At 56.4% G+C, this 22,559-nt stretch overlaps 1 protein-coding gene across 1 annotated transcript; it reads left to right on the top strand.

The window, feature by feature from the left end:
• Nucleotides 1-1,109: 1,109 nt before the first annotated feature.
• Nucleotides 1,110-19,486, top strand: NTRK1 (neurotrophic receptor tyrosine kinase 1). Its single transcript, XM_027529822.1, has 17 exons — nt 1,110-1,379; nt 4,587-4,661; nt 4,920-4,991; nt 6,543-6,611; nt 7,349-7,494; nt 7,723-7,865; nt 10,360-10,492; nt 12,031-12,357; nt 12,759-12,776; nt 12,945-12,997; nt 13,272-13,374; nt 13,862-14,008; nt 14,325-14,455; nt 14,661-14,833; nt 17,067-17,307; nt 17,664-17,822; nt 19,086-19,486. The coding sequence occupies exons 1-17, from the start codon at nt 1,168-1,170 to the stop codon at nt 19,269-19,271; spliced, it is 2,388 nt and encodes a 795-aa protein (XP_027385623.1). The 5' UTR covers nt 1,110-1,167; the 3' UTR covers nt 19,272-19,486.
• Nucleotides 19,487-22,559: the final 3,073 nt, after the last annotated feature.

The raw sequence follows: 22,559 nt of genomic DNA, 5'->3' as shown, positions 1-22,559 counted from the left end.
CGTCTTGGGGAATTGGTGGGGATATATGTGGGGCCCTGGTGGGGAAAACTCTCCCCTCGGAGGGCTTCCTTCGTGGGTTCCTTTAGAGTCCCTCCCCCAGGACCCCTCTTCCTTCCCCTTTCCCAGGCATGAGGCCCGCGGGGTGAAGGGGCTGGGACCCGTCCTCTAGCTGGTGCTGGGGACCAGGGGCTTTCCGGGTGCATGGCCTCCCTGGACCGACGTGTCCCCAGCTCCGCCCGCGGGCGGCTCCCGAGTCCGAGGAGCTAAGAGAAGATCTATTAATTTCTCCGCGCAGAAATCGATGCTCTTGTCAGAGCGGCGATCGATGCCTGCCCAGCCCAGCTTGGCCCTACCCTGCCCGAGGGCCAGTGCTGGCTGGCCCGGGTCAGTGGCTGACGCTGGGTCGCCAGGCGCAGCCCAGTGGGGGTTGCAGACCGCGCCCCCACCCACCCAACTCCGGCGGAGCTCACCCCTTGCGCGCGGGCTGCCAGCGCCACCCTGTGGTCTCTCCTGGAAATCGGCGTCTCCGTTCCCGAGTTTCCATTCTCCGGCTGTTTGGGGGCGACACCATCCCTTTCTGTCTCTTCTGTTTTTCCTTCTCCAGCTCCTGCGTTTGGTTTCTTGGGAGTCCCTCCCCATTTCTTTCTAGAGTTTAGGGAGTATTTCCCCTAATTTATCCCAAGTGACATGCACACTTCCTCAGGTACGCGCACAATGCGTAGTGAGATCTGAGGCCGGGGCCTGGCTAGGGTGACCTGGGCTACCACCGTTTCCAAGCTCAGTCATCTCACCTCCCCGCTAAATGCAGCGGCTTTAGGCTGGGAAAAATAATGTATCAACTTCCCAGTCTCCCCATTCCCAGCAGACACCTCTGAGGCTTTCTGAGGCTGCCCCTCCGCATCTACTGGAGCTGGGGGTACCTTGGGGGAGTAGGCTGACGCAGGGGGCCTCGGAAAAGGGTTGGGGCAGAGTTCGCGACTTAGAAGAGGAGAGGGCGGGGTTGGAGACAGAAGGGGCGGGGCGAGGCCGGGCGGAGGCCTCTGGCTCCGCCCTTTCCTGGCGACTGGTCTTTAACACCGCCCAGCGCACATGTCGGGGGAGGCCCGGCAGCGGCTGCTGCAAGCGCACAGACGGCTGCCCGGCCGCGGCGAGGCGGGCGCCGTCGCGATGCTGCGAGGCGGACGGGGCGGGCAACCTGGCGGGCACCTCCGGGCTACGGGGCCGGGAAGCCTGCTGGCCTGGTTGATGCTGGCATCTGCGGGCGCTGCATCCTGCCCCGATGTCTGCTGCCCCCACGGCCCTTCGGGGCTACGCTGCACCCGGCCGGGGGCCCTGGATAACCTCCTCCACCTGCCAGGCGCCGAGAACCTGACAGAGCTGTGAGTGTCTGGCGAGCCAGGGGGCGCGGGGACAGGCGGGCATAGCCGTGCCCCGTGGGCGCGGACTCACCGCTTGCGTGCTAGATCAGGAGGGGCGGGTGCGGCGGGAGACCGATAACACGCAAGTCTCGGCTGTGCCTTGGTTTTCCTCTGCTGCCTTGACAGCCTCCGCAGTTACTGCCTGGATGCTGGGCTCAGGGCAGCTTAGGTGCTAGCTTCGAGGAGAGGAAGAGGGGGCTCTCTGTGGACCAGATCCGAGAGAGCCCAGCCTTCTAGAAATCGCTTTCTGGAGCTCAGCCAGGAGCCCACCCTCTGCCCTATACAGGAGGTGGTTATCTGCAGAGAACACTCCCCACCCCCAGTTTGATACCCTTACCATTTTCCTTTCCCAGGGATAAATCCGCCCTTACCCCCTTCCTTGTCATGACCAGGCAAAGTCGGCTCTTCTCTCTTGAATTGGAAATTGAACTGAAATAGGTGGGAGGCGCTGAGGGGCCATAACTTGGTGGTTGAGCTCTCCTCTCCCGATTTCCACCATCTCTCCTCCCCACCACGGTTTAATTTGGAGGTAGGAAATGAGAGCCCCTCCAAGCTCCCCTCTCCACATCCCCATCTCTTTCATCACCCTTTTCTCCCTACTTTGCATAGGGAGACAGTGCCCTTGCTGAGAGATTCTCCTCCCTTCCAGACCTGAAACTGGGAGGAATCGCCAACATTTGAAGTATTCTGACACCCTGCATTAATTGGTTACAAAATACTCAAGTACTTTTTAGCAACTGGTGAAACCTATGGGAGTATTCTTTAATAATTGGCTTAGAGATACTCAAGCATCATATGATGGTGTCTGGAAAATACTTGAGTATTCTATGTGGCTGGTGCGGCCAGCAAGAGTTCTAGAAGAAGAAAGGACCTGCTAGAATATCCTCCTCCTATTAGGCCTGGGGTTAGACAGTGGGCAAGGAACCCTGGCCTCATGCAGTAATAGCCTGAAAGGTATCTGTGGCAGGGGCCATCAATGTCTGGAAGTGACTTGAGCAGCCTACGATAATTGGCACTGAGTTACTCGGGTATCTTGTGGTAATTAACGGGAAGGTACTCAATCTCGCTCCCTAATGGCCCTAGGGAGGCCAGGAGGAGAGATGGCCTTGTCTTGGTCTGGACCTAGGTTTCTGCATGATGGGAGGGAGGCCTGAAGTCTAGCCTGCCACCCCCAGTCCTGTGCATTTGTCACTGGGTCTGCAAAGCAGGGTCTAGGCTCTTGCATGTTCCCCATCAGCACTCTTTTCCTGATTCCCTTTCAAGCCCCTAGTGGGTCCAGCAGGGGGGAAGTGGGAGTGGGGAGTGTGGACAGGTCGGGGCTGGGGGCTGGAAGCCATGCAGGGTGTGAGTGGAGCTGTCCCTCTGGGTGGGGCAGCAGTCTAACCCCTGCCTCCATCTGCAAGGTCCCCTCCTCCTCCTTCACCCGCAGAGCTAACGAGGAGATAATGGACTCGAATAGACAGATTGATTATGAATCCAAACGAATGAGGCAGCTTTGAGCACGCTGCCTGACAGTTTGCACATACTCGGCCACCCTACCTTCTCACTCCCTCCCCGGGTCCCTCACCCCCTCCTGAGGTCCCTACACCACTAGGCTCTCTTGGTAGGAGCTGGGGGCTGAGTGGGTAGGATAGGGACCAACTCTCAGAGTCACTGGAATTTACTCCCTAGACCTCAGGGGACTGATGACCTGACACCTGGGTGTCCTGCAGGGGCCAAGTCTGGGAAGGGCTGGCAGTGTGTATATGTGTGGGGGGTGGTCATTCAGGCTGGCCCTGGTTTCCAAAGGCTAGGAAGAACAGGGTAGAGGGAGAGAGTTCTGAGAACAGGCAGTGAGTCAGGAGCCCCTGTGTGTGTGTGGCGGGGGTGGGGGGCGTTGGATGGGGACATGAGGTGTCCCTGCAAGGGCAGCTGACTTCTCAGGAACTCCCTGGCGTGTGAGATCCAGAAGCTGGACAGGGCCCCAGGGCAGCAGAAATCCCCCAGCCCTGCATGCCTGCTTTTACTTCTTTCTTTCTCTGCCCCCTATCTTGCTTTCTCTGGCTCTCTGTGCTTATCTCTCTGTCTCCCTTTTCTTATCTGTCTTTCTCCTTGTCTGTCTCCGTCTCTCTGCCAGTCTCTTCCTGTCAGTTCCTCTTCCTAGGTGTCTCTGTTTCGCTGTCTCTTTGTTTTTCTGCACACTCCCTGCCCCCGAAGCCTTCCCATTGCTCTCTCACTGCGTGAGACAGCCAGTCGATGCCTCTTCCCGTTCCTAACTCTGACTCCCTTCTCTCATGGCCCCCTTCTCCTCGCTGGGGCCCTCCTGGGGCAGGGAGGGGCTCAAGGGGTCCTTGACTGACAGCCTGTATGCCTGTCACTTGCTTTGCTGAAAGATGCCAGGGTGGTGGGGGTGGAGAATGGAAGGGTTTATACTTGAGTGTGGGGAGGGGCCAGTGGCTTTGACGGGGAGAGGGTGGCATGTGTGTGTGTGTGTGTATGTGTGTGTGCGCGTGCTCTCGAACGCATGCCCAGTAGTACGGGTGAGCCCAGACAGTGGTCTCTGAGCGGGTGTGTTTGGGAGCGCGTATTTTCATGGCCCCAGGCCTTCCTTTGTGCTGGGTGGGGCAGTGGCAGTGATGAGCGTAGGCCCCTCATGGAAGCGAGTGTTTGAGCATGACCCCCCATTGTTGAGCATGTGCAGGAGAGGCTCTGTGTTTAAAAGCAGGACGCCAGGCTGCGAATGGACTCATGTGTGTCTGTGCATGCGAGTAATGCCCACACATTCTCACATGCATGTACGTGTGTGCATGCATGAGCTATGTGGCTATGTGTGTCTATATGGGAGAGTGTAAGTGTGCACATGGGGACATCTGTGGGTTCACGCATGCATATGCTGGTGTATGTGAGGAGGTGCGTCTCTGTGTATATCTTTACATATCTCTGTGTGTGTGCTTGAATGTGTAAGAGCATGCATGTGTGATAGTGTGAGGATGCAGGCATGGGACTGTGTGACTGTGTGAGGGTCTCTGTGCGTATGTGGATGGGTGTGTAGGCGTTTACACGTGTAAACAGGTCTCTGTGTGACTGGATGCCTGTGGGTGCCTGTGGTTGGGAGGGAGGGAGGCAGGTGAGTGTGGGGACTCGAGTGCGGGCCTGGGCCCCTGTGATTCCCATCCTCTCTCCACACAGCTACATCGAGAACCAGCAGCATCTGCAGCAGCTGAAGCGCAGCGACCTGAGGGGCCTGGGGGAGCTGAGGAAACTGTGAGGGGCTCCGCACAGGGCCTGGGAGACCAGAGGGTCAGGGAGGGTGCTAGGACCAAGGGCGCGAGGGGCCTGGGTGGACTGGGGTGGCTGAGGACTGAGGCGCTGGCTGGCCAGAGAGCTTGGTGGCCTCAGGGGTCCAGGGTTGCCGAGGAAGTGTTTGGGGCTCAGCACTAGAGACTGGGGGGCTGGCAGGGTGGAGAGCAGGGGCCCAGGTAACTGCTCCCCTCAGTGTTGACCCCGCTGTGCCCTCCCCAGCACCATCGTGAAGAGCGGTCTCCGTTCTGTGGCGCCAAATGCCTTCCATTACACTCCGCGGCTCGGTCGACTGTGAGTGACCGGGGCTGGGCAGGGCGGGCTGGGAGACACCTAGGCTTGGGCGGCTAATGGGCTTGGCCCTCCCCAGGGCACTGTTCTGAGGACAGCCCCAGCCTGGTTAGGGAAGTCATCCCACCCATTCTCCTGGGCCTTTTTCTCATCCACTTCAGGGCTGGTGATCCTCTCAGCTCTCGCCCCTGCCAACTAGAAGGTCCTTCTTGCTGTCTCGCTTCCATGCTTCATGCTGCAGGACACTTCTCATGGTGCCTGCCTCGGTTTTCTTCCCGGGGTTCAGACACACGCAGTCCAAAGGGGGCAAGGATCAGGAGCAGGACCCTGGGTTCTGACCGGGACTCTGTCTCCCAACTATTTCCTGATCTCTGGGATGTCCTGGGTGCTGGGGGATCAGATCAGTCATTTGGCACACTCCCCTGGGAGTCACAGGCACCCCTTTTGTAGAGAAGGGGGCAAGGTCGAGAGAGACCTCCAAAGGTAAGACCCTTAGAGTCCCTGGTAAACCATTCCCTGGCCTCCTGAGGGTAGGAGTTCAGCTCCTCCTTCGCACCTGGGGCAGCTGGGGAGATGGGAAGTGTGGTGGGAGCCTCTGACTCACGGAGTTGTGCTGGGGACTCTAAACTCTCTGTTGTGTCCTGTGATTTACTAGGTGTGTTAAAATGCTTACTCAGTGACACCTCACAATACTTATTGTCAGTGAATCTTCACCGTTAGCCTGGTAAGAGAGGTAGCGTCATCCCCATTTTGGAGATGAGGATTCAGAGAATCAGCCAGGATAAGTTTCTGGGCTGAGGTCATATAACTGTAAGCGGCAGGACAGAAGGACAGTCAGCTCTGCCTGGCGCTAAAATGGGTCTTGCTGATGATCCCTGTGTAGTGGCTACTTTCCAACTCAGCCCCCACAAACCAAAAGACAGCTAGGCAAGGAGAAGGGTCAGGGCAGGCCCCTCAGAAGCAGAAGGTCGCAGGTGTGGCAGCTCCAGAGTCCTGGAGCCGGCCCCTCGCCGAAAAACTCATTTTCTCTGTCTCTGCAACTGGGGGCTGGGGGCCTGCGGTCCCTTTCCTTAGTCCTTGAGGAGGGGAAGGAAGGAGGCGTGGGGAGGGGACCTGAGGAAGGACTCTGAGTTCCGAGGCATCCGGCAGAGGGCAAGCGAGGTGGGAGCCCATCCTCCCCTCCTCGCTGGCCCCGTCCTGGGCTCAGTGGGAGCACAGATGGAGCCCCTGCCCCCAGCTGGGGCCTCAGCACTTTGCCAGCTGGGGCCAAGAGTGGGGGAGGGGGAGCGGCTGTTCCTTCAGACCCCCTCCTCCCTGGGGTCTGGGAGGGGGTTAAGTGGGGTTAACCCTTGTTGTCCCAGGGAGAAGATGGGACTCAAAGAGCCTACCCAGCCCCCCACCCCAATGCCTCGCCCACGGGCTACTTGTAGTTGCCAGGGCTGGGGTAGGGGAGCCAGATGTCAACTTCCTCCTGGCTCCTCCCCTCACTCACACTGGGTCAGACCGAGGTCGGGTCACTCAAGGGGTCTGTCTGCTCTGTCTCAACTCCTGCAGGAATCTCTCCTTCAACGCTCTGGAGTCTCTCTCCTGGAAAACGGTCCAGGGCCTCTCCTTACAGGAACTGTGAGTGTGGGAGCTTCCAGGGGCAAGGGCAGCAAGTGTGTGAGTGTGTGTGTGTTCTGTGCGGGCCCTCGAGTGCCTGTACATCTCTGTGAAGGTATGTCACTGTGTCTGTATGGAACTGTTGCGGGGGTGGGTAGGGGTTCTCTGTGGGGATAGCGTGTTTGACTGTCCACACGCATGTCTGTGAACCACCGCCCCCCCCACCCCCATCAAAGCAGAGGCTGTGGGTCCCTGCAGCCACTGAGGGGATTATTGCCCTGGGCACATTTCCGGTGGAGGGGAGTGGAGAGCTGTGTGTTCTCAGGGCCGGGGGCTGGCACGGTTCTCTGGGCACAAGGGCATATCTGCCCACATTCCTAGCACACCAAGCTCGTGGGGGTGGTGGACAGCAGTGGGATGTGTTTGGTGGGCACCTAAGGCCTTTGGGTGTTACTCCGGAAAGCAGTGAGTGCCCTTCCCTCCTTGCCACCCTACTCAGAGCCCTCACCTGGCTTGCCACCCTCGGGAGCCTGGGTGGGGCGATTCTGTATAGCCTGTAGCTGGCTGTCTTTGATTTTTGGCATTCTGTTTCTTTCAGTGTCTCATGAAAGGGGTCCATGAGAGGAACTTCTCCCATGTCCCCACTCCTTCACCTCTAGACAGTCCACCCCGCTATCTAACTGCACTCCCTCTTGCTGTAGAACTTCCTTCACATCTGCCCTTCCCCCTGACTCTCTCTCTTCCCCCACACTCACCAGAGTCCTGTCGGGGAACCCCCTGCACTGTTCCTGTGCCCTGCTCTGGCTGCAGCGCTGGGAGGAGGAGGGGCGGGGAGGAGTGCGGGAACAGAAGCTGCAGTGTCCCGGGCAGGGGCCCCTTGCCCTCATGTCCAATGCCAGCTGCGGTAGGTGCTGCAGGTGGTGTGAGGGGCTGGGAAAGAGGGCACCCCTGGGGGGAGGGCATTGGGCAGGGCTCAGGGGACGAGCCCTGAAGGGGGGACTGGAGGAGAGAGCTGGGGGAAACTGAAGGTTGCGGGGAAGGGGCAGGGTCACTGGGGAGGGCGGAGGGAGGATCAGTGTCCCCAGGCAGGATTCGGAGGCCTCTCCCAGCTCTAACACCCCTCGGGCACCAGGTGAGCCCACGCTGAAGATCCAGATGTCCAATGCTTCCGTGGATGTGGGGGCCGACGTGTTGCTGCAGTGCCAGGTGGAGGGGCAGGGCTTGGAGCAGGCTGGCTGGATCCTCACGGAGCTGGAGGGGTCAGCCACAGTGATGGTGAGAAGCCCTCCACCGTCCCCGCCCCCACGCCCCCCTCCTGATGCACCCGAGCACAGGGAACAAAGACAGGGAAAGAGAGATAGCAAATAAGAAGCCCATAAAGGACGAGAGATGGACCAAGATGGTTTAGACCCTTGGGACTCAGGCTTGTGCTGTTGGGTAGCTATAGCACACCACATGCCCTCAGGGCAGACCTTGGTCCAGCAGGGACCCCAGGCTCCACTGATCAGCTAGAACGTAGGTCCCCACTCTGGGAAGATATGCTGGCTGCAAAGAGAGAGGGTCACAGAGCCCTCCCATATTGGAGCTGACCCGGGGAACCCAACACACCAGCTCTCCAATCCACCTTTCTAGATAAGGACACTGAGGCCCACGGAGAGGGAGCAACATTTGTGGTCCTGTGCCCAGGCCAGTTCTTCAGGGCCTTCCAGTCATTTTGTAGAGAATCCAGAAGCAGCATCCTCTTGGGTGTGTGATGAGCTTATTAGTAAGGGAGGCACAGTTCTGGTTTCAGCTCTCTCACTAATTAATTCTTGGAGTGACTTTTGGAAAAATCCCCCAATCAGCCTGCAGTTTGGTTTTCTTATCTGTCAACTGAGGAGATGGACATGATGGCCTTCAGATGTTCTCCCTGCCTCTGGGCACTTGCTGGCCTCTAGCTCTCTTATCCAGTTTGGGCATCTTCCCAGATCCTGCCCTTTGTCCTTAGGCTGGCAACAGGCAGCCAAGAGTAGCCATAACTGACTCAGGAGGTTTCATGGACAAGGACAGCAGGGGTCGACATTGGGCTGTGCCCACCCAAAAGCTGGCCCCGCGTGGGTGAACACACAGAGCCCAGGCCCTGGAAGGAGTCGGGCCAGTGAAAGCAGGGTGTGGTGTCTAGTTTGGAGGCCCTCGCTTTGGAAAGGGAATCAACCCCAGAATTGTTGGTGGTCCCTTGGGCTTCCCAAATGGCTCAGTGGTAAAGAATCCGCCTGCCAAGCAGGAGATGTGGATTCAATCCCTGGGTCTAGAAGATCCTCTGGAGAATGGAATGACAACCTCCTCCAGTACTCTTGCCTGAGAAATCCCACGCTCAGAGGGGGCCTGGTGGGCTGCAGTCCATAGGGTTGCAAAGAGTCAGACATAGCGGCTAAACGACAACAACCTGGGACAACACTGAAGGAGGAACCGCTGGAGTCCTGAGCAGGAGGTCTAGACACGGTAGGGGGACCACTGGCCACCAAGGGGTCCCACCTTCCCATAGATCAGAGCCTCTAAGGTTGAGTAATGGAACAGCGGGCAAGGCAGAAGCCGTGACCTTCAGGGGAGAGACCTTTGATAAGTTTGGAGAAATTCCAGATTTTTGCTGTTCTCTTTGGGAGCTTCACTTCTGTCTTCTAGTGACTTCCTGTAGAAAAGCCATTCCCTAGCTTAAATAGAGGGGAGGGGAGGCTGGTCCCCATCAGGTCACCATCAGGAGAGTGGCGGAACAGCTCAAAGGGAAGAGTTCATGGGATACCATATTCCAGAGTGACTTAGAGGAGCTGGAACAGCTGAGAGAAGCTTAGGCAGGGCTTCCCCTTCAAGTGGCTGGAACTCAGGGCTTGCACAAGAGGCTGGACAGCTCTTCTGAAATATGTGAACTCACATATTCCAATCGAAGCCCAGAGAAACTTCACCTTCCCTGGCATTTATTCAAGGGATTCCACATTCACGAAATTTCCAGAAAAATCAGATTTGCCCACTACTTCATTTATTTTCATCATTTTATGAAAATAGCTTTCTAAAAATGTCGAAAGATCATTTTGTCTACCTCCTCAGTTTACAAAATAAGAAAATCTTTGTTCAGCAAGATTAAAAAATTGTCTTAGGGCCATATAACCTCCGTGGTGTCTCAGGAAGAGAATCTGAATCTGAGTCAGTCTTTCGATGATGATTCAGAACCAAGTCTTTAGCTTCTCTCTAACTTCACTCTCTTTTTCCATCTGCCGAAGGTATTCATCACAGTTCTACTGTTGCTCCTAACTGCTGCCCCGTTATCAGCACCATCTGTTTGTTTCAGATCTTCCTTGGGCTGAAACTAAATTTCTTAGAATTATGTGTTAAACAAGAATGAGTAGGTGGTGAGGTCCTAGCTGGTTTTCCAATTGGTTGTGTACATTTCTATACTTGGGATTTGTGACTTGTATTCAGCTGTTCAGATGGGTGGTTTTATGGTTTGGGAGACTTTGCGCCTATTTTGAGGTTATTGGTTGTGTTCTGGATTTTTCAGATCATTAAATCAGTGATTCAGGAGAAGGTGTAAACAGGCTCTGAAGGAGAGCCATTCTCTACCATATTCTCTCCCACACCTCTTCCCTTCCCGTCCCTCCCTCTCTTTTCCACCTGGAGCCAGAGGGGTTCCCCAAAGACATCAGCTCTGCCCCCTCCTCCACCCTCCTGCCCAGCTGCCTCCAGCCCCAAGCCAGCTGAAGCTCTTCTTCATTTTCCCCTCTTTTCTCCGACCCAGGAATCTGGGAGTCTGCCGTCCTTGGGGCTGACCCTGGCCAATGTCACCAGTGACCTCAATAGGAAGAACGTGACGTGCTGGGCGGAGAATGATGTGGGCCGGGCTGAAGTCTCCGCCCAAGTCAATGTCTCCTGTGAGTGCCAGTGACTGCCTCTCTGCCCACCCCATCCCTGCTTCCCGGAAAAAAGGATGTGAGGGTTGGGGGCTGCAGGAAAGGGGTGGGATGTACGTGTGTCCACAGCTGCTCCCTCCCAGCTCTTTCCAGATTCCCATGAACTGATCCTTTGAGGGAAGTCCTGGGGGCTCGTCAAGGCCAGAGGGATGGAGAGGGATTTCTTTTTGGCCCCCTGCCCAAGTCTTGCTACTGAAGCCCTCAACACCAGCTACATCCATTCTCTCTGCTCCCTTGTATTTCTTCATGTTCATTCCTCTGTAGGACTTTTTGCCCTACTTCCTAGTTTTAAAAGAAGAAATTCTCCATGCAAGTTTCTCTTTAGGCTCCCTGCCTAATTTCTCTAGGTCTGCCAACAAATTATTTAAAATCTTCTACATGGTATAATTTTTTCTTCTTTTCTTGGGAAACATACTTTACATAGATATGTACATAAAACATATACACTTTAAACAATAATTCGGCTTACAGACACTTCAGAAGACACCCCCTTCTCACTATTCAGAACCCCATCCTTCTCCTCCACCCCATTCTGACTTTTGTGACAATCATCTCCTTGCTTTTAAAAATAATTTTACACACATATGCTTCCCTCTCAGCATGGTTGAGTTTTGTCTGATCCTGTACGTTATATAAATGGAATCATACCTCATATATTACTTTGTGTCTAATTTCTTCTGCTCTACATTATATTTGTAAGATTTGTTTATGTTAACTGGAGTAACAATTAGTTCATTCATTTCACTGCTGAATAGTATGCTGCTGCATGAATGCTGGCTGGAATTCCAGTGTCAATTGGGTATATGCATGCTCCTCTGTCCATGGGATTTTCCAGGCAAGAATACTGGAGTGGGTTGCCATTTCCTTCTCCTGGGGATCTTCCTAACCCAGGGATCGAACCTGCGTCTCTTACATCTCCTGCATTGGCAGGTGGATTCTTTAGCAGTAGTGTGCTTCACCCAGTTCTTGTCCACTGAGAACCCCGTGTGTGTGTGTATACACACACACACACACACACACACATATGTATATATATATACTTTTTTCTATTATTGAAGGTCTTTTACTTCTTTCAGGTTGGGTCTATTTCAAACCCATATCTTTTTCCAAAGAGTTTAAAAATTATATATATATATATTTGCTTGTTTGATCTTTTAGGACCCTTCCAGATCCCCTTAAGCTTGACTACACTAAATTTTTCTGGATTCCCTCATCCGAAAGACTCCATGTCTAATTTCTATGAGCTGGAACCCTACTTCTCTAGGACTGTTACTTATTTACTTTAAACCCACCGCTTAAATTCTTTAAGCTTCTGAATATATACACCTGCTGCCTGACTTTATTTAAGACTTACTATCAGCTTTCTTCAAAACATCTCTGCTTGTGAATTTCTTGGAGCCCACTGACCCGTTTCTCTTAGGCTTGAGCCTTTTGATTGTACACCCTCAGCCTCTCCGGGACGCCTCCTGACTCTCCCTGTCACCCTCTCCGGCCCGCAGTCCCGGCCAGCGTGCATCTGCAAGCCGCCGTGGAGCAGCACCACTGGTGCATCCCCTTCTCGGTGGACGGGCAGCCAGCGCCCTCTCTGCGCTGGCTCTTCAATGGCTCTGTGCTCAACGAGACCTCCTTCATCTTCACCGAGTTCCTGGACCTGGCAGCCAATGAGACGATGCGCCACGGCTGCCTGCGCCTCAACCAGCCCACCCATGTCAACAACGGCAACTACACGCTGCTGGCAACCAACCCTTTGGGCCAGGCCGCCGCTTGGGTCATGGCCGCTTTCATGGACAACCCTTTCGAATTCAACCCTGAGGACCCCATTCCTGGTGCGAGGGCCACCCTGAACCCTGCTCCCACCCCCTGGGCCCCAACTGGGTGCAGATCCAGGTGTCCGGGGAGGCCTGGCCCACTTCCCACTGTGATCCTGACCCTGGAAGTTGGAGGGCCTGGTCCCGGACAGAAAGTAGCCTGGAGTTCTGGTGTCCAGCTCTGTGCTGGCTTCCTTGCCCCAGCCTTCCCCAGCCCCAGGAGTCCTGCACCCCTGAGTTATTCCATTCACTAGGGCTGGCTGAAGAGAGAGCCACAAACCAGGGCATCCCTGGCCCAGCTGGAGCAGCTCCGCCTCCCCCTCCCACTCCCACCCACGAAGGGATGAGTCCAGAGGGGGAAGGGGACTCACTGCTCCTTTCCTCCATGTGATTGCTCTCTCTCCTCCCTCCTGCTGCAGTCTCCTTCTCGCCAGTGGGTGAGTAGCCCAAGCTGGAGGGCAGGTTCTGTCTGGTCCCTGGAGCTGGGAGCTGCCGCTGGGGCAGGGGGCACAGTTAACCCTTGAGGGTTCAGCCGGGGCCAGGGTGGGGAGTCTGTGGAGGAGATACAACCTGTGACAAAGCCTTTCTACCCTGTGTCCCCACAGACACCAACAGCACTTCCGGAGACCCAGTGGAGAAGGATGAGACTCCTTTTGGGGTAAGCATGGGAAGTGGAAGCTTGTTCAGGACTTAGGACAGGGAGCTGGGCTGGAGGCTCCTCTGTATGTCATTTCCAGTCAGAGCACAGAGAGCAGCAGAGTCTGGCCTGAGCTCCATCAACACCTTCACAGCCGTGACTCGGGGGCCAGGGGAGGAGAAGGCAGGTGTGGGGGCCTGGCTCTGGGCATCTATGCAGGATGGAGAAGTAGTTGACTAGTGGGGAGCTCTGAGGGTTCAGGATGACTACTAGATCCAACCACCCCATACCCCAGGTCTCAATGGCTGTGGGCCTGGCCGTTTTTGCCTGTCTCTTCCTTTCTACAACATTTCTTGTGCTCAACAAATGTGGACGCAGGAACAAGTTTGGGATCAACCGTGAGTAGAGGGGCTGTGGAGGGGCCGTCAGTCTGTCTTCCTGGCTTTATTTCCTCCTGGTTGTTCCCGACTCTGTCCTCTGTGTGGGGGCCTGGGTACACATGGGGTTCGAGAGAGTGGGTGTTTGGGGTATATGTGGACTCGTGAGTGTGAGTGTGTCGGTGCTGAAGCCAGGGGAGTTTCAGAAGTAGCAGCTGCTAATTGGTGGCTGGATTGTAGTCAAACACTAAGTGGATCTGGGAGGTCTGAGCTCTGCGGGGGGGCAGTGGGGGAGTTCTCTGGTGGCCCACGGGGCCTGGGATTGGACAGGAGCCAGACGGAGAATGGCTGGAGTGCCTCCCCTTCCCCCTGCGACTGTCTTGCCTCCCAGCTCCTCAGTTCTTCCCGTGCAAGTTAGGAGGTGGGGTCACCCGGCACCCTGCAGCCTGGCAGGAGCCAGGGTGTGTGCTTGGGCTGTGACCCCTCCACGTGACTGTGTCCTTCCCAGGCCCTGCTGTGCTGGCTCCGGAGGATGGATTGGCCATGTCCTTGCATTTCATGACTCTGGGTGGCAGCTCCTTGTCTCCCACTGAGGGCAAAGGCTCTGGGCTCCAAGGCCACATCATTGAGAACCCACAGTACTTCAGTGATGCCTGTGAGGGGCTGGGTCAAGGGTGGGGGCAAGCCTGTGTGTGTGTGTTTGTACATGTGTGTGCATGTGAAGAGGTTCCTGGGTGTCATTGCCTTTGCCCACCCCAGGCCTGAACAAACCTTTCCTCCCAGCCCCCCACCACCCAGGTCCCCATCACGTCATGGGACCTGGTGAGGGCTCAATTTCAGTGTGACCCTCTGTCTTGACGGGCGCCCCCTGTGCCAAGCACAACCCTGCGGGACAGTCCTGTCCTTGCCCCTGTCCCGTCCCTCTTCCAAGACTGGGGATCTTGGCTGATCCTGCAAGCCCCCACTCCCAGGTGTTCATCACATCAAACGCCGAGATATCGTGCTCAAGTGGGAGCTGGGTGAGGGTGCCTTTGGGAAGGTCTTCCTTGCCGAGTGCCACAACCTGCTGCCTGAGAAGGACAAGATGCTAGTGGCTGTCAAGGTAAGACCCTGGCCACGAAGTATTGCTGGTCCAGGGCCCACCTCCCAGAGCACTGTCATGCCAAGACAGAGTGCTCAAGACAGGGGAGAGGGGAGAGGCTGGGACCTGGCCTAGTTCACGACTTGGGGGTGGATGCTGGGCCAGCTGGGATGTGAGATGGTCAAGACTGGGCCTGCATCCGGGGATGTCCGACCCTACCATCCAGGCGCTGAAGGAGGTGTCTGAGAGCGCCCGGCAGGACTTCCAGCGAGAGGCCGAGCTGCTCACCATGCTCCAGCACCAGCACATCGTGCGCTTCTTCGGCGTCTGCACTGAGGGCCGCCCACTGCTCATGGTCTTTGAATACATGCGGCACGGTGACCTCAACCGCTTCCTCCGGTACGAGGGCCCGCCCGGCCCTGGCTCTGGCCCCCGGCCCATGGCCTGTCCTCCCTTCCCTACAAGCGCACCCTGGCTTGTCTGCTGAACTTGGGGAGAACACCAGGAAGGAGCAGGAAGGCACAGCTCCGGTCCCCAAGGAGCTCTGAGGCAGATGTGTGGATGTGGGGAGAGTCCGTGTGGAGGGCAGAGTGACAGTGTCAGGGAGACTGCAGTAGTGGAAGCCACGAGCTGAGGCTGCAGGATGGCTGGGCTTTGTGGAGAATGTGCGTGCATTTGTGTGTGGCACACAGAAGCTGTGTCCATAGGAGGGGGCAGTGTGGATCACGATGATAACAGCAATGACAAACATATATCAGGCGCTTGCCATGTTCCAGGCGCTATGTTACATATTTTACAATTCATTTATGACTGTATGTCCTTATACCTATATATCTGTAATAATCTAAATGGATATTTATTTTTCATAGTTACCTAGCATATATGGCAATTTATACTTGAGGAAAATTCCCCCAAATTTCCTTTCTTTGGCTTGAGACAGAACAACTCTGATAGGTTTAATAACTTAAAACTTCTAGAAATGTACCCATTTCTCAGATGAGGCTTAGAGAGGTTCAGTGACTTGCCCAAAGGCACACAGGTAACAAATGATCCAGATGTGTGATGGTCACGTGTTCCATTTGCTGAACTCTTCTCTGATGAGGTGGACCCCCCCCAGCCCGCAGCCCCCGAGGTCAGAGCAGGATGGAGCAGAGAGGGCCAGGGTTTGGGATCAACTGCGACTTGTTAACTGAGCCTTCCTTGTCAAGTAGTTCCCCTCTCTGGCCTCAGTTTCCCCACCAGTAAGAGGGACAACGGAGGACTGTGGTTCTGGATGAGTGTCTTTGTACAGTTGATGGTTGTGATTTGGTCTCTAAACATCCCCACTGAGAGTGCTGGGTCATTCACGTAGCCAGGCTGCAGAATTCAGCTGGAAAAGACCCTAGAGTCTGAGCTTATCTTAAGGATGGGGAGGAGCCCGGGGAGGATGTGGAGCAGGAGGGAGGTGAGGTCAGATCCGAGGTTGTGTGTGGAGGTGGATTGGCTCAGAGGAATCCAGGTCAAGAGGAGGCCAGAGAGAAGCCCTTCCCCTTGCTCACCAGACATGGTGTGGGCTCCCTGCTAGGGGCCGGATATCAGCGAGGACCCATCTGGGGCCCAGGATGTGGGGAGAGCAGCTTTATATGGTAGATAGAGCATAAGGAAACCAAAGGGGGAACTCATGAACGCTCCTAGACGAGTCTGGAAGACTTCCCCTAGGAGGGGCCGTCTGCTCCTCCTTGCCCCTGGGTTTCTATCTCTGCCTGGTGCACTGGGCCTCCTTTCCCAGCCACATAACCCACTCCTGTCTCCCATCCCTTCGAGTGGTTTATCAGCCTCCCTTCCTAAGGGCTTGAGTCTCAGTTTAGATGTCTCTTCCTCTAGGAAGCCTTCCCTAACTTCTTCCATCCCTACCCTGAGTGCCCCCAGGCGCCCCTCACGCTGCACTGCTGTAACCCGCCTATTTGCATCCTCCCCTCCACTGTAGCTCTGGTGCCTGGCACCACTGGAGATGTTTACCAAATGTCTGGAATAAACAAAGAAATAAATGGATGAGGAGAAAGTTGGCCAGTAGGAAAAGGGCAATACTGACAAAACCACCAGCTCAGACAGCCTCAGAAGAAGGAGTATTTGAGGAGTGGTCTGGAGGGGTAGGTGTGGGCAGGAGGAGGGCATCCTGGAAGCTGTGGGAAGGAAGGCAGATCCCACAGGAATGGCTGAATACTGAGGGCAAAGGTGAGAGGCAGAAATGGAGGACTCCCGGGTTTCAGGCTGACAGCCTGGGTGAGGGACACACCTCCATGAGGCAGGGGCACACCTGGGGGAGGATGCTGAGCATCTTGGCTGGGTTTTAGTCGGACATGTAGCTGGGCAAGAGGTGTAGGAGACAGCCGGCAGCTAGATGCTGAGGTTGGAGTTTAAGGTGGCTGCCCGAGAGGAAGGCATGCACTTGGGAAATGTGGGCACTAGGGGATGCTCTGGAGGTGGGCACACCAGCCCATCCAAGCCCCTTCAGACACCTGCTTCCCCTGTTCTCTCCTTCCTACCTTCCCCGAGTCCCTCCCCCATTTCCCCCAGCTCCCCTCCCTTCTCTCAGGCTCCCCCAAGGTTCTCTCCTCCTAGCCCATCCCTTCTCCCTCACTCTTTCTCGAAGGTCCCACGGGCCTGATGCCAAGCTGCTGGCTGGTGGGGAGGACGTGGCTCCGGGACCCCTGGGCCTGGGGCAGCTGCTGGCCGTGGCTAGCCAGGTCGCTGCGGGAATGGTGTACCTGGCAGGTCTGCACTTCGTGCATCGGGACCTGGCCACACGCAACTGCCTGGTGGGTCAGGGACTAGTGGTTAAGATCGGCGATTTCGGCATGAGCCGGGATATCTACAGCACCGACTACTATCGCGTAAGGGTCTTTCAGCCCAACCCCTCCCCCAGCCTCCAAACTGTAGACACGCCGCCGTGGCCGCGTCCCCGTAGAGGGCATGCCCTTGCTGGCCACGCCTTCCTCGGGCGGTGTGGGGTCTGAGACTCTCTGATCCTGGTTTTTTAACCCTCCTCCTACTCCCTTGGCCCTCAGTGGAGGAGGGTCTGTCTCCACTGTTCTGGACGGACACGGCACCAACGGTTTCTCTCTCTTAGCCCTGGGAGGGAGAGCCACTTCTATTTATTTTTAATGACGGGGCTGGGGGCGGGTCTGCGCCGGGAGAGGCTGTCCGCGGGGCGGGCGCCCCCTGGAGGTGACGCGGCGTCCGCCGGCAGGTGGGAGGCCGCACCATGCTGCCCATTCGCTGGATGCCGCCCGAGAGCATCCTCTACCGCAAGTTCACCACCGAGAGCGACGTGTGGAGCTTCGGCGTGGTGCTCTGGGAGATCTTCACCTACGGCAAGCAACCCTGGTACCAGCTCTCCAACACCGAGGTCAGTACCGCTCCGCAGCTCGCTCCCTGCCGGCCACCCCTTCCCTGTCCCTTTGGGTCCCTGTTTTGGGGAATTCTGTCCCCTTCTGCCCCTCATCCCACCGCCGCCGGCACTCATCCGGCATCCTGCCGGCCCTGCTCCCTCCACCCCAACCGTATTCTTGTACACCTTCTCCTATTTTAACCGGCTCCTGGGAGAACCTCAAAGCACTTTATAAATGGAGCCCAGACCACCATCCCTCGCTGCATTTTGTAGACCTAGTAGGCATTATCGGAGTGAAGGGGAGAGGCGTGGAAAGAGGAACATAGACCGGGCGCGCCTGACCCTACAGCAGGAAGGCTGGAGGTTAGACTGCAAGAAGGACAGTCCCCACCTACCCTTGCCCCCCGGATTGGACACAGCCAGAGCAGGCCCCAGGTGTTCCCTCTCGCAGAGCAGCTCCCCTCACCCGCTCCTTGGCTCGCAGCTGTCAGTTTGCATTTCTCCTCCTAATGCAGTCTGCTCCCTGGAGGCTAGTGGGGTGGGGGAGAGGGTTATAGATTTTAATTTTCTCAAGCACTGAGAGAAGGAATGGAATTAGTGCCGTCCATAACCCAAGTCCTCTAATGCGGAGGGAGGGAAGAAGCGGGGGATGAAGAGGCTCCAGGCCCTTCAACCATCTCCCTGCCACATTCTCTCCTTTGGATCCGTCAGCTTCTTAGCAGTCCTTCCTGGAGTCAAACTTTCAGCGTTCCCACTGCAGTGTCTTTGTCAGAGGAGCTAGGTGCCCACATAGTGGTACCTACAGAAGACAGAAAAAGTGGCGTTGCCCTCTACCTTAAAATGCAAGCGACCCACTTTTCAAGTCCTTTACCTGCAACCCTGCTCTATTTCCTTTTTGCCCTCTGGAGCTGAGAGATGGAGAACCCTTCCCTTCTTCCAATCAGCCCTCAACACTTAGCTGATGGATTTGGCAAATGTCTTGGCCCCTCTCCTTCCTCAACCCACCTGGCAAGTCTGCTGAGGGTCTGATTCCAGCCCTTTGGGATGCAGTTCTACCCTAGTCCAGCCTTCACAGGGTCTATCTAGCTCTAATCCCTGTCACTGCTCAGAGTCAGAGTGGAAAGGAATCTTAGGCTTCACTGCATCCTTTTAAACTATTAGGTGCCGTGAGGCCCAGACATATTGTGTGACCTGCCTTGGGAGCCTCAGTGAGGCAGAGGCAGTGCTGGGTCTGGCCCCTGGCCCAGTATGCCCTCTCCTCTCTCCCTCTGGTGGCCCCAGGCGATCGAGTGCATCACGCAGGGACGTGAGCTGGAGCGGCCGCGTGCTTGCCCACCGGAGGTCTACGCCATTATGCGGGGCTGCTGGCAGCGGGAGCCCCAACAACGCCACAGCATCAAGGATGTGCATGCCCGGCTGCAAGCCCTGGCCCAGGCGCCTCCTGTCTACTTGGATGTCCTGGGCTAGGAGGCTGGCTCAGGGCCTGGGGCTGGGTAGCCAAATGCGGAGTACTGCAGCCTGCCCTCAGCAACTGCCATGGTTCCCAGCAGCCCCAGGGTGATCTCAAAGCATCTAACTCACCCTCAGCATGCAGGAGGGGACAGGTGGGGTCTGGGAGTGCAGGATGTTCCTGCTTTCTCTAGGCAGGGTTCCGTCATAGCAATTATATTTATTATCCCTTGGTTGTGTCTCTTGCCAATTCTTGGGATGACATCCTTCTGGGAGGGGGTTATTGGGGCTCAGGTAAGGGGATGACTCTGTGGGCTCCTCCCCCTCTCTGGTGAACCCCAGCTACCTACCCCTACTGCATGCAGCTGTCACCTGTGTCTTGGGGCTGTAGTTTGCCTCCTAGTACCATGGCCATCTTGTCTGCATGGTAGTGAAGGAGCCTTGGGTCAAGTTTCCTAGACCTTCAGACCCCAATTGCCTGTCTCTGTGTTTCATTCAGGAAGGCTGCAGTGGGAGGAATTGAAGTTAGATGGGGTGGTGGACAGGATGGAAGCATTGCTGGGGTGAGTCTTCCTTGTATCGGAGTTCCCAAAACAGAGCAAGCACACAATACAACAAATGGTTGAGAAAGAAAGAGAGGTGGGGCGAGCTTGCATACATGGGTGCATGTATGCATGTGTGTGTGTGTGTACATGTGGCTGGGACAGGGAAGGAGTAGGGTAAAGGAGTGGCTGAGGGAAGCAGGACCCCTTCTTCCTTCCACTTTGTCACGCTTCTTGGCTCTGAGTGCTTTGAGGTCCGTTCCTGGAGGCCAGGGACTGAGCAAGGTGGCTATTTTCCTAAGGACCAGGTAGGCTGTCTCCCCATTCCATTCTGCCTGAGGGAGGAGCATGCTCTTCCTGCCCCTCTGTCCCTTGGAACACCACTGGTCTTACTTAGTGGCCTGAGGCTTCTGTCAACTCTGAGGCCGGGTGAGGTCCCCCCACCCCGGGACCTGGGCCCTGTCCCCATCTTCCTCACCCAGGAGCAGGGAGAAGCAATTCCACCCCCCCTACTCCAGCCCCATCACTTCCAATCACCTGCCCATCTCCTGCAATAACCCACGCTCTCCATGGCTCCTCAGGGCCGACAGCATGGCTGTCTCTTTTCCCTGGGTGTCCAGCTCCCCCCACCCGGTGATTCAATCTGGGTCTTATCACCCCGAGGCCTAGCCCGATGGTGTCTGCCTCTTGTCCAGGCTGGTTAGTGCTAATGGAGGTCTGACCCAAGGCTGCAGGTTGATTGATGGGGGGGTCTGGTCCCTGAAGGCCAAGTTCAGAAGCCCTCTTCTCATGTCCTGGGCTGGGTGGGGCTGGCGAGGCACCACTCCTGGGGAGGGAGGGCTTAAGCAGAAGTGATTGGGAGGAAAGGAGGTTGGAATATGCTGGGAGAGACAGGGTCGGAGGATCAGATCCAACGGATGAGCCCAGAGACAGTGCGAAGAGAGAGACCGTGCAGAAAAAGAAAGGGAGAAGACCTGTAGATGTGGAGACAGGCCAAGAGACTGCAGGGAAGGTGCATACAGAGAAGGAGAAAGAGACATACAGCTGGGTGGACACAAGTGGAGAGACAGAGGTGCAGATCAGTGGCATAAGCAGACACAAGTGGGACAAGCGGCGGAATCAGGTAGTCCTGGAGAATAGCATGGGCTCCTGTGGGGGGGGCAGCCTTCTGGCTCATCCACACTCCCATCTCCCCCACCTCCTCTGCCCCTTGAGCCTCTCTTCCAGGCCGGGGAGGGAGGTAGGACACACTTCCAGCCTTGGAGACTCTGCCGGTAGAGGCGTAGGGGGCCTGGGGTTGGCTGGCACTGAGCATCACTGAAGCAGAGGGGATGGAGGTCAGGTAGCAGAAGGGACCTGCCAGGGCAGGTGGAGCATTACCAAGGGTAAGAGCATCAGAGGCTTTTAATACCACAGCTGGAGGTGTTGCAGGGAGAGCTGGGCAGGTGAGGCGAGGGGTTCTGGGAACAAGGCTAAGACAAGGAAGGGAAACTTCTGTGAGGGTGTGTGGGAGAGGGCACTGGATAGCTTTTATCGATCTGGGAACAGGTGCTGAAGCCAGTGAAGCCAGTCTCTCTGGTCCCTTTGGGCAGTTGGCGTCTGCGGCCTTGTCCTGGGTGGTGCGGAGGGAGCCCCGCCTAGTCCCGCCCCTTCACTGAGGGACTCGCTGATGAGCGCTTTGACAGGCACAGCTGTCTGCTCCACACAGTCACGTGTGTCCCTGCAAACACGGGCGGCACACAGCTCCCCCTACCCCAACTGTTGGATCCCGTTGTGTTCAATGGTGCTCCCCTCCACCCGCCATGACATGACACTTGCCCGTCCCCCGTTAATCTCCTCCTGACTGTGCCAAGTCCATTAACTGCCCACCCCTGCCACTGCCACACACACACCAAGGGCTGAGCACCAGATGAGACGAGCACCTACAGGGGGATCAGTGGAATGGGGCCCTGAGGACCCCATGGGGACCTGTGCCGGGGACAGCCACTTGAGGCTGTGGGGATCAGACATCTGAGTCCCCCGCATCTCTCATGGTTCCCCACTCTATCCCTCCTTCTCAGGGAGAGCTGTCTCGGTTGGGAATCAAAGGATCAGATGAGCTGGTGGGTCCTACAAGAAGACCCAGCATGGAGGAAAGAACCCAGAACTCCCTTCTCTAAGGAGGCTTTTGCCAAATCCTCCATCGAGAGGTGCAGCAGCCAGCGTGGCTCCCCAGGCACCCCCAGTGGGGGGATGGGCTCTCTACAGAACCCAGGGGTCCAAGACTCCCAGCTTTCCCAACCAGCCTCTGCCTCCTTCCTGCCTGCTCCCTCGGGGGCAAGGTTCCCGACAGGAGAGCAGAGCATCTGTTTAGGTTTCCAGGAACAGTGCAGGCAGAGTGCTGGGGCAGCCTGGGTAGAGAACGTCCTGTCCTGGGTCCTCTGGAGCCCCCAAGTTGAAGAGAGATCCTAGAGAAAATTCCGGACTCCACAGGCCAAGGACTCTCTAAGTACCAACTGGAGAAAGCCTGTCCTGCCCAATTCCTAAAGTGACCTGCTTGATGAGAGAAAGGCTGACAGTCCCAGGAGGAGCCAGGACTCAGAAAGACCAACTTTCGGTCTAACCAGGCTGAACCACCAGGCAGTTCAGCCTCCCCTCCGGGAGGAGTGAGGTGACTCCGTGGCTCTAAGCATCAGTCACCTCCCAACCGTTTCTCTCTGTCCTCTGACTCCCACCCCAGCTCTGATAGACTCTAGTGCTAAGATGGAAAGTTTGAGCAGCTTGG

The sequence above is a fragment of the Bos indicus x Bos taurus genome, chromosome 3 (genome assembly GCF_003369695.1).
Source record: "Bos indicus x Bos taurus breed Angus x Brahman F1 hybrid chromosome 3, Bos_hybrid_MaternalHap_v2.0, whole genome shotgun sequence".
NCBI classification, from domain to species: Eukaryota; Metazoa; Chordata; class Mammalia; order Artiodactyla; family Bovidae; genus Bos; species Bos indicus x Bos taurus.
Note: the sequence above shows the minus strand (reverse complement) of the source record. Positions and strands in the feature narration are given on the sequence as shown.